The sequence below is a fragment of the Phocoena sinus genome, chromosome 1 (genome assembly GCF_008692025.1).
Source record: "Phocoena sinus isolate mPhoSin1 chromosome 1, mPhoSin1.pri, whole genome shotgun sequence".
Taxonomy (NCBI): domain Eukaryota; kingdom Metazoa; phylum Chordata; class Mammalia; order Artiodactyla; family Phocoenidae; genus Phocoena; species Phocoena sinus.
In genome coordinates this window covers 96,833,244-96,846,521 of record NC_045763.1, presented here as the reverse complement: position 1 = coordinate 96,846,521, position 13,278 = coordinate 96,833,244, and the positions used below count along the sequence as shown (strand labels likewise).

General features: G+C 37.7%; 1 protein-coding gene across 2 annotated transcripts in view; it reads right to left on the bottom strand.

Moving 5' to 3' along the window:
- Positions 1-3,165: 3,165 nt before the first annotated feature.
- Positions 3,166-13,278, bottom strand: part of FAM102B (family with sequence similarity 102 member B) — a 108,412-nt gene continuing 98,299 nt past the window's right edge. For both annotated transcript variants that reach the window (XM_032609196.1, XM_032609203.1), the window contains exon 11: positions 3,166-7,285. In XM_032609196.1, the coding sequence (XP_032465087.1) occupies positions 7,243-7,285 (43 nt within the window). In that variant the 3' untranslated portion in view covers positions 3,166-7,242. The remainder of the gene's footprint in view (positions 7,286-13,278) is intronic.

Sequence of the window (13,278 nt, the reverse complement as noted above, 5' to 3'; positions counted from 1 at the left end):
ACACTAGGTGTTGAAGAAAGATGGGTTAAGTTATAAGAAGGCTGGGCCTGGGAACCTCATGCCTGAGACATGGACAAGGTCTGAGGGGACAGGACACAAACATATGGATTGGAATAATATTGTTAAAATTACCACACTACACAAGGCAATCTTCAGACCCAATGCAATTCCTATCAAAATACCAAGGACAGGGACTTCCCCATGGTCCAGTGGTTAAGACTCTGTGCTTCCACTACAGGGGGCATGGGTTTGATCCCTGGTCAGGGAACTAAGATCCTGCATGCCATGTGGCACCACGAAAACAAAACAAAACAAAACAACAACCTCCCTCAAAAAAACCCTAAACAACCAACCAAGGACATTAGTCACAGAACTAGAACAAAAATGTAAAAATTTGTATGGAAGCACAAAAGACCCAGAATTGCCAAAACAATCCTGAGGAAAAAGAGCAAAGCTGGAGGCATAACCTTTCCAGACTTCAGACTATACTACAAAGCTACAGTAATCAAAATAGTGTGATATTGGCATGAAAACACACAAACAGATTAAGGGAACAGAATAGAGTCCAGAGATAAACCCACACACCTATGCTCAATTAACCTATGACAAAGGAGGTAAGAATATATGATGGAGAAAAGACAGTCTCTTCAACAAGTGGTGGTGTGAAAGCTGGACAGCTTATCTATCAATCAATGAAATTAGAACTCCCTCACACCATGTACAAAGATAAACTCAAAATGGTTTAAGGATCTAAATATAAGAAACGATGCCATAAAACTCCTAGAAGAGAACATAGGTAAAACATTCTCTGACATAAATCTTAGCAATGTTTTCTTAGGTCAGTCTACCAAGGCAATAGAAATAAAAGCAAAAATAAACAAATGGGACCTAATCAAATGTAAAAGCTTATGCACAGCAGAGGAAACCATCAATGAAAGGACAACCTACGAATGGGAGAAAATATTTGCAAATGATATGACTGATAAGGGGTTAATATCCAACGTATATAAAGAGCTCATAAAACTCAACATCAAAAAAACCCCAAACAACCTGATTAAAAAATGGACAGAAGACCTGAATAGATGTTTTTCCAAAGAAGATATACAGATGGCCAAGAGGCACATGAAAAGGTGCTCAACGTTGGTAATCATCAGAGAAATGCAAATCAAAACCACAATGAGATACCACCTCACACTTGTCAGAATGGCTATCATCAAGAACACAAATAACAAATACTGGAGGGAATGTATAAAAGGGAACCCTCGTACACTATTGGTGGGAATGTAAATTAGTGCAGCCACAGTGGGAAACAGTATGACAGTTTCTCAAAAAACTAAAAATAGGACTACCATACGACCCAGCAATTCCACTCTTGGGTATATATATATATATATATATATATATATATATATATATATATATGAAAAAAATGAAAACACTAATTTGAAAAGATAAATGCACCCCAATGTTCAAAGCAGCATTATTTACAGTTGCCAAGATATGGAAGCAGCCCAAGTGCCCATCAACAGATGAATGGATAAAAAAGACATGGTATATATATATATATATATATATATATATATATATATATATACACACACACACACACACACACACACACACACACACACACACACACACAATGGAATACTACTCAGCCATAAAAAATGAAATCTTGCCATTTGCAACAACATGGATCGACTTGGAGGGTATCATGCTAAGTGAAGTAAGTCAGACAGAGAAAGACAAATACTGTATGATATGACTTATATGTGGAATCTAAAAAATAAACTAGTGAATATAACAAAGAAACAAACTTACAGAGAACAGACTAGTGGTTACCAGAGGGGAGAGGAAGGGGGAGGGGCAAGACAGGGGTAGGGGATTAAAATGTACAAACTATTAAGTATAAAGTAAACTACAAGGATATACTGTACAACATAGGGAATATAGCCAATATTTTATAACTATAAATGGAGTATAAGCTTTAAAAACTGTGAATCACTATGTTGTACACCTGTAACTTACGTAATATTGTACATCAACTATACTGAAAAGTCTGAGGGGACAGATCAGAGGCTCCTGCTAGGTTCTGCTGTGATCGGCACAAAGTTGTCCCAGATGATCCCGTACAATCCTGTGTACTGGGGAGGAGGTTTGAGGGTTTCCCCTAGAGTGGCCATAACCCCACCCTGCTTCTGCCAGCAAGTGGGGTACTTTCTCCTTAACTTATGTAACCTTTCTTAATCTGTACTGTCCAGGGAAATCATGACAATCTACATAGAAAGATCAGGTTCAAACTCATATTGAACCATAGTTCTTTATTAACTTGAAGTTGCTGCTGTAATTTGAATATCAGCAGAGAGAATTTGTTGGCATTGTTTTTCCGCTCTGTGAGGACATTCTAGTCAAAAGGAAAAGCAGTCTGTACAAGGGTGTGGTGATTATGAATATCATTTAAGTCATGATTTTAACCTCTAATAGTGCCACATTTATTGACCATCTTCCATATGTCTAACACTAGAATTAAGGTATGTATGTAGATGCTACACAAAGACAAATTTTTGGCTTGATCAAACACTGAGTGCCTATGGCATATTCCTTACGTTAGCTTTTGTGTTCTTCATCACAACCCAAAAGAGTTGGTGGTATTATCATCATCTTAGATTAGAAAACAGGTTCAGAGATGAGTTTGAATTCAGACTCAGGTCTGTCTTACTCCAAAGTCCATGCCCACAGGATGGCAGGGGCTGCCTCAGGTCTCAGAGAAAAGTCTTTCACTGGAGGCGTTCAAGCCTGTAAACTGGCTATACTACCTGGTCATAAATAAAGGGAAGCCCTCAGGGAGGAGTTACATGCTGGTCTTTTCCCTTCGGTTTTCTTTCCTTGGCAAGCAACGGACAGATTTCTGACAGAATCTTAACTGAATTTTTTTCTTTTTCGGTATGTGGGCCTCTCACTGTTGTGGCCTCTCCCGTTGCGGAGCACAGGCTCCGGATGCGCAGGCTCAGCAGCCATGGCTCACGGGCCCAGCTGCTCCGCGGCATGTGGGATCCTCCCGGACCGGGGCATGAACCCGTGTTCCCCACATCGGCAGGTGGACTCCCAACCACTGCACCACCAGGGAAGCCCCTTAACTGAAAATTTAAAGTATAAACAACATTCTAAAGTTAAAGATATGATTTTTATTGAACATGTATAAGATTCACCTTTACATTACTCAAATATTTTACAATAAAAAGTTTTGGCAAAGAAAAGGAAAAAATTTCCTGGATTAATAGCTGGGAGGTTAAAATAAAGAAATATATAAATATGAAGGTCATTCTCCATGTATTAGAGATTAGAATACAAATGGAATCACTTCAATAAAAAATTTTTCGTAAACATTTACATGATTACCCACAACTGTATCAATTTCCAGAGGACCAAATAAATGTCTAAGAGGAAGGTGATCCCCCAAGTAAGATGTATTTCCAAAAAAACAAACTGAATATACTGTAAATGTCTTCCTGTATGTGGGATTTGGTCAATGAATATCAGCAAGAGAATTCATTGTTATATGCATAAGATGAACATAAACATTTGTAAATGTGGAGTTTGTTGTCCACGTAAATAAAAAAATTTGCCAGTTTTGTTATATGGAGAGTAGCTAGAGACCACCCACATGACCATTTAAAATATACTGTGTATATACTATCTTCTGAAAAGTCACATATATAAGGGAATAAGGCCTTTATATCTAAAGCAGTCTTAAAACAGGTTAATATAGGCATGTTTCATCCTTTGTATTTTTAGACTTCATCTTCTTTAACATCTCAGCTATTAAGACTATGTACAGTACCTAAGCCAACACATGGGTAATGGCACAACACAATTTCAACTACAGTACTAGGTTACATTAACATGACATACCATCCAAGAGAACTGACCAAGCATAATTTCTGAACTGCCCCAGTTAAAGGTCTGTTAAAATAAAATGCAACCCTGTCATATAAGCCCAGTATCTTTTAGAGCATTGTCATATATAATGGAAGCCTAAAACTTCAGAGAACTTCAATGAAGTATTTAATAATACCATCAGCTTGAACTTGTAAGGTAGTCTAGTTAGCATGGAAATCTTAAATTCTAAAAATACTTCTGGATGTTTTAATATATTAAAACTCATTGATACCTGAATGTGTGGGTGACTGGAGGCTAGTAGGAGATTTTTTTTCCCTTCTAGCAACAAATGGGCTAAGTGGTGGACCTCTGTGGCTCATGGTTTCCATTTAAAAAACCAAAAAGCATATATACAGAAGAATCTAGTTAGGACATCATTACTCTGATAGTATTTTGCTGAAATGGGTTGGTGGACTTTAGGATTCTTGGCCAAGACTTTCTCAGATTATAAGTACCAGTCCAAATTAGTTGTCTGTATACAGAAGCCTTCACCACCACCATCGCAAAGGGGGAGTCAACCATCAGAGTGTAAACTAATGGCCCAGGGCCTTCTCTGCCCTCTGCTACCCTTCACATCCTCTCTAGTCTTGGTCACCAGCACAAGTCACAGGAAGTGGGCTCCTGACTGGGTCTCTGTGTTTCCCCCAAACAAGGTATTTAAGACACTTCATTATCTGATCAGAAATACTTAGCTTTAAAAATACCATCAATCTTTTTCTCTAGGGTAAGATTAGAAAAAGAAAATGTTATATATCGGCAAATTCTCCAGGACTAGGTGATTTAAAATTCGACTTTAATATTAAAAAAAATAAAATATTTAATATTTAAAAGTTGAAAATTTATTAAGATTTAATTTTTCAGATTTATTTTTGAAACTCAAAATGGAACCAAAAGTAGACTTGGTATTTAATAAGCAGATTTTTTTCAATAGCTATATGGTTAAGATATTACTAGTATATACTCTAAGAAAAACTAGAAAGTAAGACACTTAGGTCCTTTAACAAATATTTTCAAGGACTGTAATGAAATCTGATTGCAAAGTATTATGATAGAACACAAAATAGAATAAAATAAATCCAGACTTTCACTGAAGAAAGCGGACACTGTCATCTTTTTTCTTCCTAATGTTTCTACTTATCTAAACATATGTTATACTTACTAGTACCTTAAGCAAGATGTATCTGGTGGCTGCTCAAATTGTAAAGGCACGATTTTCAAAATCTCTCCACATTTTGTTCTTAAAAAATAATGCTACATCATCTTAAATACCAAGAGCCAGTCTTGTATAAAGGTATTGGGCCAAGGGCAGCCAAGGATGAGTAAGATGTGGGCAGTGCCCTAATCACAGCATCTTTTACATATCTGAAAAATGTCCTCACTGAACCTAACTTACAATCTAGTTTTTATTATCACTTTCAAAACTGCAATATCATCTGCAGAAGTGCCAATAAAAAACATAGCCTAGAAATAATACTTTGAAAATAGAAAAATATGTTTTTAAGACGTCATAATAAATATTTCTCTAAACAATATCTTCACATCTCTATTAAAAACTTTCTTTGTTTTTTTCTTCCCATGATATATAACGAATGGATCAATTCACCTGTTTATAAGCAGACGGCATGTCTTTACCATTAAGGTAATATTTTCCTTGGTTAGACTAAAATGTTCAGGTCAATTTTTTTTCTTCAAAACAAATCTTAAAAAATAAAAAAGCATGACTAATGAGTCAGAAAATCCTATCTTTCAACATTCAAGATATTCTAAAACGGGGTGTTATCTCTTTAAAAAAATATCACAATCTATTTATAAAAGTAGTACTGAATTAATTTGGAATACCCAATCCTTGAAATATTAAAAAAAAAACCCTAACATGAACTATTCAAAAATTTTCAAACCTCTAAATCTGGATATTAAAAATAAATTAAAAAAAATAATATATTTTTCCCTCTGACTTTGCCAACATGGAAATATTAGACCAAAGTAATTCTAACACAGCACATTTCTTGGACATGGTTTTGAAAGAAAGGACTGGGAATGACTGGTTCTACAGAATCAATATTTTTCTTCAGTGACTGAGTGATTCCAAGAAAATTAAGATCTTTCCATACAGACACTGTCATGTAAGACCAGAAAAACTCTTAAGGTTTATCTGCTGTGCTATTTAACTGGATCCAGATCAGATATTCTTATTTTAAAAGCTCTATTTGATGTATGTTATATTCTATTCTTGCCTCAAAATAACTAATTTCTGATACAGTAAAGAAGAAAACAGAAAACCATGGGTCCATGTCAGTGATGTCAAGTGGCTGTCCCCTGTCCTTTATCCACTACCTCCTTGGAATAATTTTCAGTTTCATGTAAGCCTGAACTTACAGAGAAAAGGCAGCTCTGTTTCTGACCATATCACAATTTTCCTCCTGTTGTTCTAAATTTTGACTCCTGAAACCATCAGATATTATTCTGTTAACAGAGCTCTTACATTAGGGTGTCTTATGGTAGCCTAACAATATGGAGTCTTAAACTTCGGTCTCTCATATAGTGCTAGTGGGAATTCTGTAGCTCATCTAATATTAACAAGTAATGATACATACTGCATAATAGTAGCATTATACCATTCACGTATCTCAGACTTAAATAACTCACATTTGTTATTCAATTTATGACTAATACATTTAGAATTAAGCATTTTACATGTTTAAAATGTAGTATAACACCTTCCCAAATCACGAACACCCACATTTTATATCAAATATTGCATCAAAAAGAGTGAATGAACTTAGTACAATACCGTGATAGTATAATATGGAAGATTTCCTTCACAGGAATTATATCTATTCTTGGCAAAGTTTATAGAGTTTAAATTATTTTCACTTATTGTCTCTCAAACATAAAATTAAAAAGAGCCCAAATCAGTCAAGCACTTCTATCACACGTTTTACACTTCAACATTAAAATTATACTCAGATGTATAGCGCTGTTTTCCCCACTGGATGTTTTGAAAAAAAAAAAGGCGGCTTTTCATTATTATGTGCAGTGACCACAGAAGCTGTGTACCTGTAAGCACACGCGGCACACTGCCCTGATACTACCATTCCGATGTTCCCTGTGGGTGGGTGAGAAAGGAGAGTGGTGGGCACCTTCAGAGAAGAAATCAGTGTTGGCTTTCCTCTTGATAGATGAACATGCTGCATTTTTTTTTAATAGGTTCACTTTCTCATAAGTGCTTGAATAAAGTGCCTTGACAGCTCAACTGACCACATCTTAAACCCCTAGGGAAGCTTCAGTTCACCAGCTTGATTTCTAGCGTTTGATCACAACTTGTTCATAAGCTCCAGACCCCACCCTAAAAGTAGGGAAAAAACAAAACAAAACTTCAAACTTGTGAGCTGTAGTGTTTGAGATTGTTCCACTTAATTTTGTCCCCAAAGAGATAGTGCATTAGGCATTTTCTACTTGATTTGATATCCGCAAGGTTTATATTTGATATCACAGAGAGAAAGTACTTGAAGTATTGAATGTTTATAATTGATACACTGGGATTAGTCTAGTCCCTGATCACCTCATACTTATTCCCACAGTAATCTAGTAATGTTTCCAAATTCTTAACTATCAACACACTGTGGCAAACATGTTTATATGTAAATCCAGGAGCATATATTGACTCTAGCAGTTCAGGTCTTGCGCTGACTTAATGGATGATAGTTTTTAGTTGCATTAGTATTGTGGCGTCTTAACGTACATAACAAGGAAGCGCAAAAATTATTTTAGTCAAATGCAAATGTCTTTATAGGTGGTCAGTATTGTAAATTATATCTATGCTAATGCAGATTAAAAGGGAAAATGATCTTGAAGAGGGCTTTGTTTCTTCACGAGCATGGTTTGTCAGACTGCTGGCTGTCCTCCCACATCTACTCTCCCCTTTTCTATGGTTTTAGCTAGGGACAGCCTGCTTGATTAGAGACCACATTTCCTGAACTCCTTTGTCTACAGGTGTGGCCTTGTGACTAAGTTTCACCCCCAGGGAACGTGAACGGAGATATGCCAACTTCTGCCTCACTTGCTTTAAAGGGACTGGTAGCAATTTTGATAACACAGGTAAGGAGGACTGTAAAGGACAAAATGGAGGTACCTGCACCAGTGAATCATTTCTGGGGCAAAGCTGTCCCTCCAGGCTGGCCATTTTATTTTTGGGTCTCTTTATTATGGCAGCTTAGCCTTTGCCCTAATATGCCAGGTACTAACTGACCTCTATTAATGAAATATGGAGAATACTAAAAGACTTAAAATTTGCAAGCTTTGTGAATAAAGTACTTAGAAATACTTAAATTAAGTAAAGACCTCATCAACAGGTTTTTTTTTTTTTCTATTGTTGATTCACCTGGTACCTTGGCCTTACGTTATAATGGAATGAACACATGTTCCGTCTATTGTTTCTTGGTCTGGGAGGATAAGGTTTTTGATTTTGTTTTTCTGGTGCTGAAGGAAAGTGCAGCGTTTATTGCAGGGCACCATGTAAGGAGTCCAGGGCAGGTAGTGCTCAAAACATCCAAACTGGGAATTTCCTGGCACTCCAGTGGTTAGGACTCCGCGCTTTCACTGCCAAGGGCGCGGGTTCAATTTCAATCCCTGGTTGTGGAACTAATATCCTGCAAGCCTTGCAGCACGGCAAAAAAAACCCAACCAACCAAACAAACAAAAAAAACACCAAACCAAACCAAAAAAAAACCCCGAACTCCCCTGATAAAGGTTTTCTATGAGCCTGTAAACACAGTGTCTTTTTGAGGGAGCTGGATTTATTTTGGGATGAGGATCATTCTACCCTTTCACTGACCCCTCCTGAGTGATTAGGAGGAAAGCTAAAGTGGTATTGCATGGTGGGAGGGTATTACTGCTTAAAGTTATCACCAGGCGCCTATCTCCTCATTTGTCAAGATGCCAGGGACTACTACCTGACATTTCACTCTGAGTATGCCAGAGATCAGTAAGACCAGAAGCAACCACCATGACTGGTCTCTGCCCTTAATGGAATTTTAAGGGGAAATTCTAAAAAATGGAAGTAAGGTAGTAGTTACTACTCCACCAGGACTGAATTGGAATTCTCAGTTGATTGCTCAGAGACTTCTGTTCTTACAGATTCATTCTAAAGAAGAAATAGGAACATCCTCAACAGAATACCAGTGAACACTCTTTCACAGCTGCAGATAACCAGAATTTGAAGGAACCTTGGTGAGCACCACCGCACATAGGCTTTTAGATGCCCTAAAATGGTTCTGCTTCGGGCAGTGATGGAGTGACAGGAACCAGACTTTCGCTCCTGCTTCAAATAACTAGAAAACTGGATAGACTATATGAAACAACAGTTTTCACACACTGGACAACAGGCAGCATGGGACTGGCCCTGAGATAAGGGAAAGAAAGAAAGAAAAGCCAGACAAACTGCCTCAGCTTGCTGCCTAAAGCCATCTCCTTCTGGACCCTCCCAGCCTACAGCACAGGGAGGGAGGACCCAGATACAGCTAGGTGGTCTCTGTCAGTGGAGGACTCAGGTCAGAGCTCAGGGATGCAGGAGCTACAATTTGTAAGTCCGGGGTACCAGAAGGAGTGGAGAAAAATAATGGCTGCAGAATTTCCAATTTTGATGAAAATTTTAAACCCACAGATTCAAGAAAAGCTCAATGAACCCTAAGCAGAATAAACACAAAGAAAAACACGCCAAGGCACATCATAAGCAAACTGCTAAAAACCAGAGATAAAGAGAAAAGCTTAAAAGCAGTCAGAGATGAAAGATAAATCACAGAGGAATAAAAGTAGAAATGAAAGCAGACTACTTGTCAGAAATTAAATGTCCCAAAGGCAAGCAAGGACGTACATGCAGGGTTCTGTAAGCAGCCCTGAGCTGGCCAGGCTGTATCCACTAGACTTAAAATGGATTACTGCAAACAGTCCTCCCCAAGTCTCTATCACTTGTTGCCCTGTTCTCTTCAATCTCATAGGTTCCCTTTTGGAACCGTGGTTCTTGTGCCTCTTCTGTGCTCTAGGTAAATGATTCTGGTTTCATCCTGTGCTACTAGTTTATCTTACATAATGGATCTAACACTAACACATTAGCTTCTCTGATGAATACCCACTATTTATGGAGAGCCTATGTGTACAAGTACTTGCTGGACAGTTCAAGTTAACTGCCATAAGAACTCTGAAAGACAGACCTTTAATTAGTATATATAAAGTACTTGAGTGTTTACTGCATACCAGATTTTGTCCTAAGCATTACCATGTCTTCCCTCGTTTAATTTTAACACTATTAACTCTTATGAGGTGGGTTCTATTATCATCACTATTTTACAGGTGAGGACACTGAGGCGGAGAGAAGTGAAGTAACTTACCAAAGACACACAGCTAATAAATGGTGGAGCTTGGGACTGAACACAGGCAGCCCACTCCAGAGCGTGTGTTGTTCTCCCAGGGATGCAGCTGTCTTTTTGGTAGCAAGTGAGAGATGCAGTATGTCAAGATCATGGCTAAGCTGGGTAATTATGGCTAAGCCAGGAACAGAACCCATATCTGACTCCATGGCCCATCCTCCTTTCACCATGACACATTGTTTCTGACATTCTTCAGCATGTAATATGAATCTACTTCAACCCCTAATTGTCCCTTTAGGCTTTCACGTATTGGGTGATTTTTTTTAACATTCATTTGGAAGGAGGACGGGAGCCAGAATTCTTAACTACATAAATGCCTTTATATCCTAGGTTCTAGATTCTCTCTCAACTAGAAATTATCTTTCTTTTCTCTGAGTAACAACACAAATAGCTAGCATATACTGAGAACCTTTTATGTGCCAGGTATTGTGCTAAGTAACTTTACATAAATGATCTAAACCTAACCCTCACAAAACTCCTATGAGTTACATAACTTATTTACCATTCCCATTTTACAGGTGAGGAAAATGAGGCTTACAGACAGTTTACTAACACTGTAAAGTCAATAGTGGAAGAGCTATGACTGGACCCTGAGTAGTCTAATGAGATAGCCCATGCGTTTATTATTTTGGTTCCTTTTGGTTGGAACAGTAGCTTTTGCTGTTTCTCCACCTAAAATAATAATAGCTAGGGCTTACTGAGTATATCATGTCATTTATACTTTATAACAACTCCAGGAAGTAGGCATATGATCACATTTTTAATAGAGTTCAGTTCAACTGAAGTTAAATGATTTACTCCCAAAGTGGTCTGGTTAAGATGTGAACCTGTCTCTTTAACTCAAAAACACCTTTTCTCTACCATACATATCATTGTCCTTATAAATGTCATTCTTCTACCTAGTTCCCTGCTACTAGTCTTTCCCTGCTCCTATCTACCCTCAAAATTATGGCCAGTTACTTTTCTAAAATGCCAATCTGATAGGTCAGTTCCCTGCTGAAGAATGACCAATGGCTCCCCAGTGTACACAGAAGGGTAAACATTTTGTTATGGGGACGGAGGCTCTTTACAACCTGTCTTCAAGATACTTCCCAGCCTCACGTCCCACAACTCCATTTCACATGCCCCACCTCCTTAGAAAAACCTGTTTATGGGCATTCTCTAAGTAGGTGATATTATTCAGAAACCAGTAAGATAAAATGATTAAGTACAATGAATGGGCTTTAGACTCAAGAGACATGGGTATGACCTTGGTTTTAACACTTACTAGCTTTAAGGCCTTCCTTGGGTAAACTTCCTTAACCTCTTTTTATCTTTGCTTCCTCTTTTAAAAAACTAATAATAGTATTGAAAGAGATGAGAATTGAATGAAACATACACATGGTGCTCAGCACATAACTAATAAAAGTTCAATAAGTATTGCCTATAATTATTATATATTCACTACTATATAATTATATATTATAATTATTATGCCTGTTAAGTTCCTTCTATTTGTTCCTACTACCAGGAATATCTGTCTTCCACATACCCCTTCGTAACCGCTCACTTATCTTTTATTCTCCCAAAGACCCTCTTCAAGTGTCAACTTTTCCAGGAAGTTTTTTCTGTCTGAGTGAGGTGCCATCTCAGAGTTTCCTCTACTTCTCTATATTATAGAATTTATCATACTACTATAAAATTTAGTTTGTCTATCTCACCTGATAGAAAGGGTCAGAAAACAAATATCTTAGGAGGGCCACATAGTCTCTGTTATACTGCTCATGGCTCCCACTGTAGCACAAAGCAGCCAATTCAGACAATATGTGTAGACAATACATAAACAGGTGGGCTGTATTCCAATAAAACTTTGTTTACAGAAATAGGCAGTGAGCCAACAGGGCCCACGGGCTGTAGTTTTCCAAACTCACATGCTAGACTATAATCTAGCTGAGGGTAAGAGCTGGGTCTTTCTTCTTTGCACCCTTAACCACAAGTTGGCCCAATAAATTGTTACTGAATTTAGTAAGTGCATAAGTAAATGAAAGTTACAAAAGGTCTAAATTGTGTGACTCCTCTATCCTCCACAGCACAGTTTTATTCCCACCTATCACATCTTGAAGGTAGTTAGTTGCTGATGTAGGTGTTTGCTCCTTTGTATCCTTTGGGCCCTGCAATGTGATGGGACGCATAGGAGGTACTCAATAAAATGAGTATTGCTAGAAGAAATGAATTAAACATTCTTTCTGGTTTTGAGCATTAGAGAATAAAATAACTGTCTTGGACCAAGGGGGCTCCCTCCCCCTGCAACTCTGACTTAGACTGTCGTTGTGCTGGAATTCTACATAAATACTCCACAGAAATACTGGGTACTGGGTGCACAGGGAACAGGCTGTGGGGAAGCAGTGGAGTGATCAGAATTTCTAAGGTGTCCTCAGCATCTGTGCTCACTGTCATCTGCTGCAGTGCTGGGAACCAGAATGCTAAGTCTGGCAGATGCCTTTTCTTCGTCTGAATCTAAATAACTACCAACATGAAAATTAGTTTTCCAAACTTATTTTTCTTAATATGTATGTTAGGCTCTAGTGGGGCGCAGAAAAGAGAGTCCAAAAAAGATTAATATCAGTGTCTGCTACTGAGTGGTTGTGTAACTGCTCATAACAGACAAGATCACTGATTGAAAATATAATTTTGCTTTGCTGTAAGATATCAGACTAAGAACTCTTTTCTAAATGTCCTTTGTATACTGCAGCTTGCCCAGTGCTCTACCAGTTCTCTACTAATACATTCTAGAAATACATCTAAGGAAATCAACAAATAAACTTATAAAATACAATTTCAAACATATTCAGGATAAGGAAAACTAAGAGCTACACACTAAGAGCTGTAATTCTTCTCATGGAACTACTAATATTGTGCTTTCTAGCCTCAATCT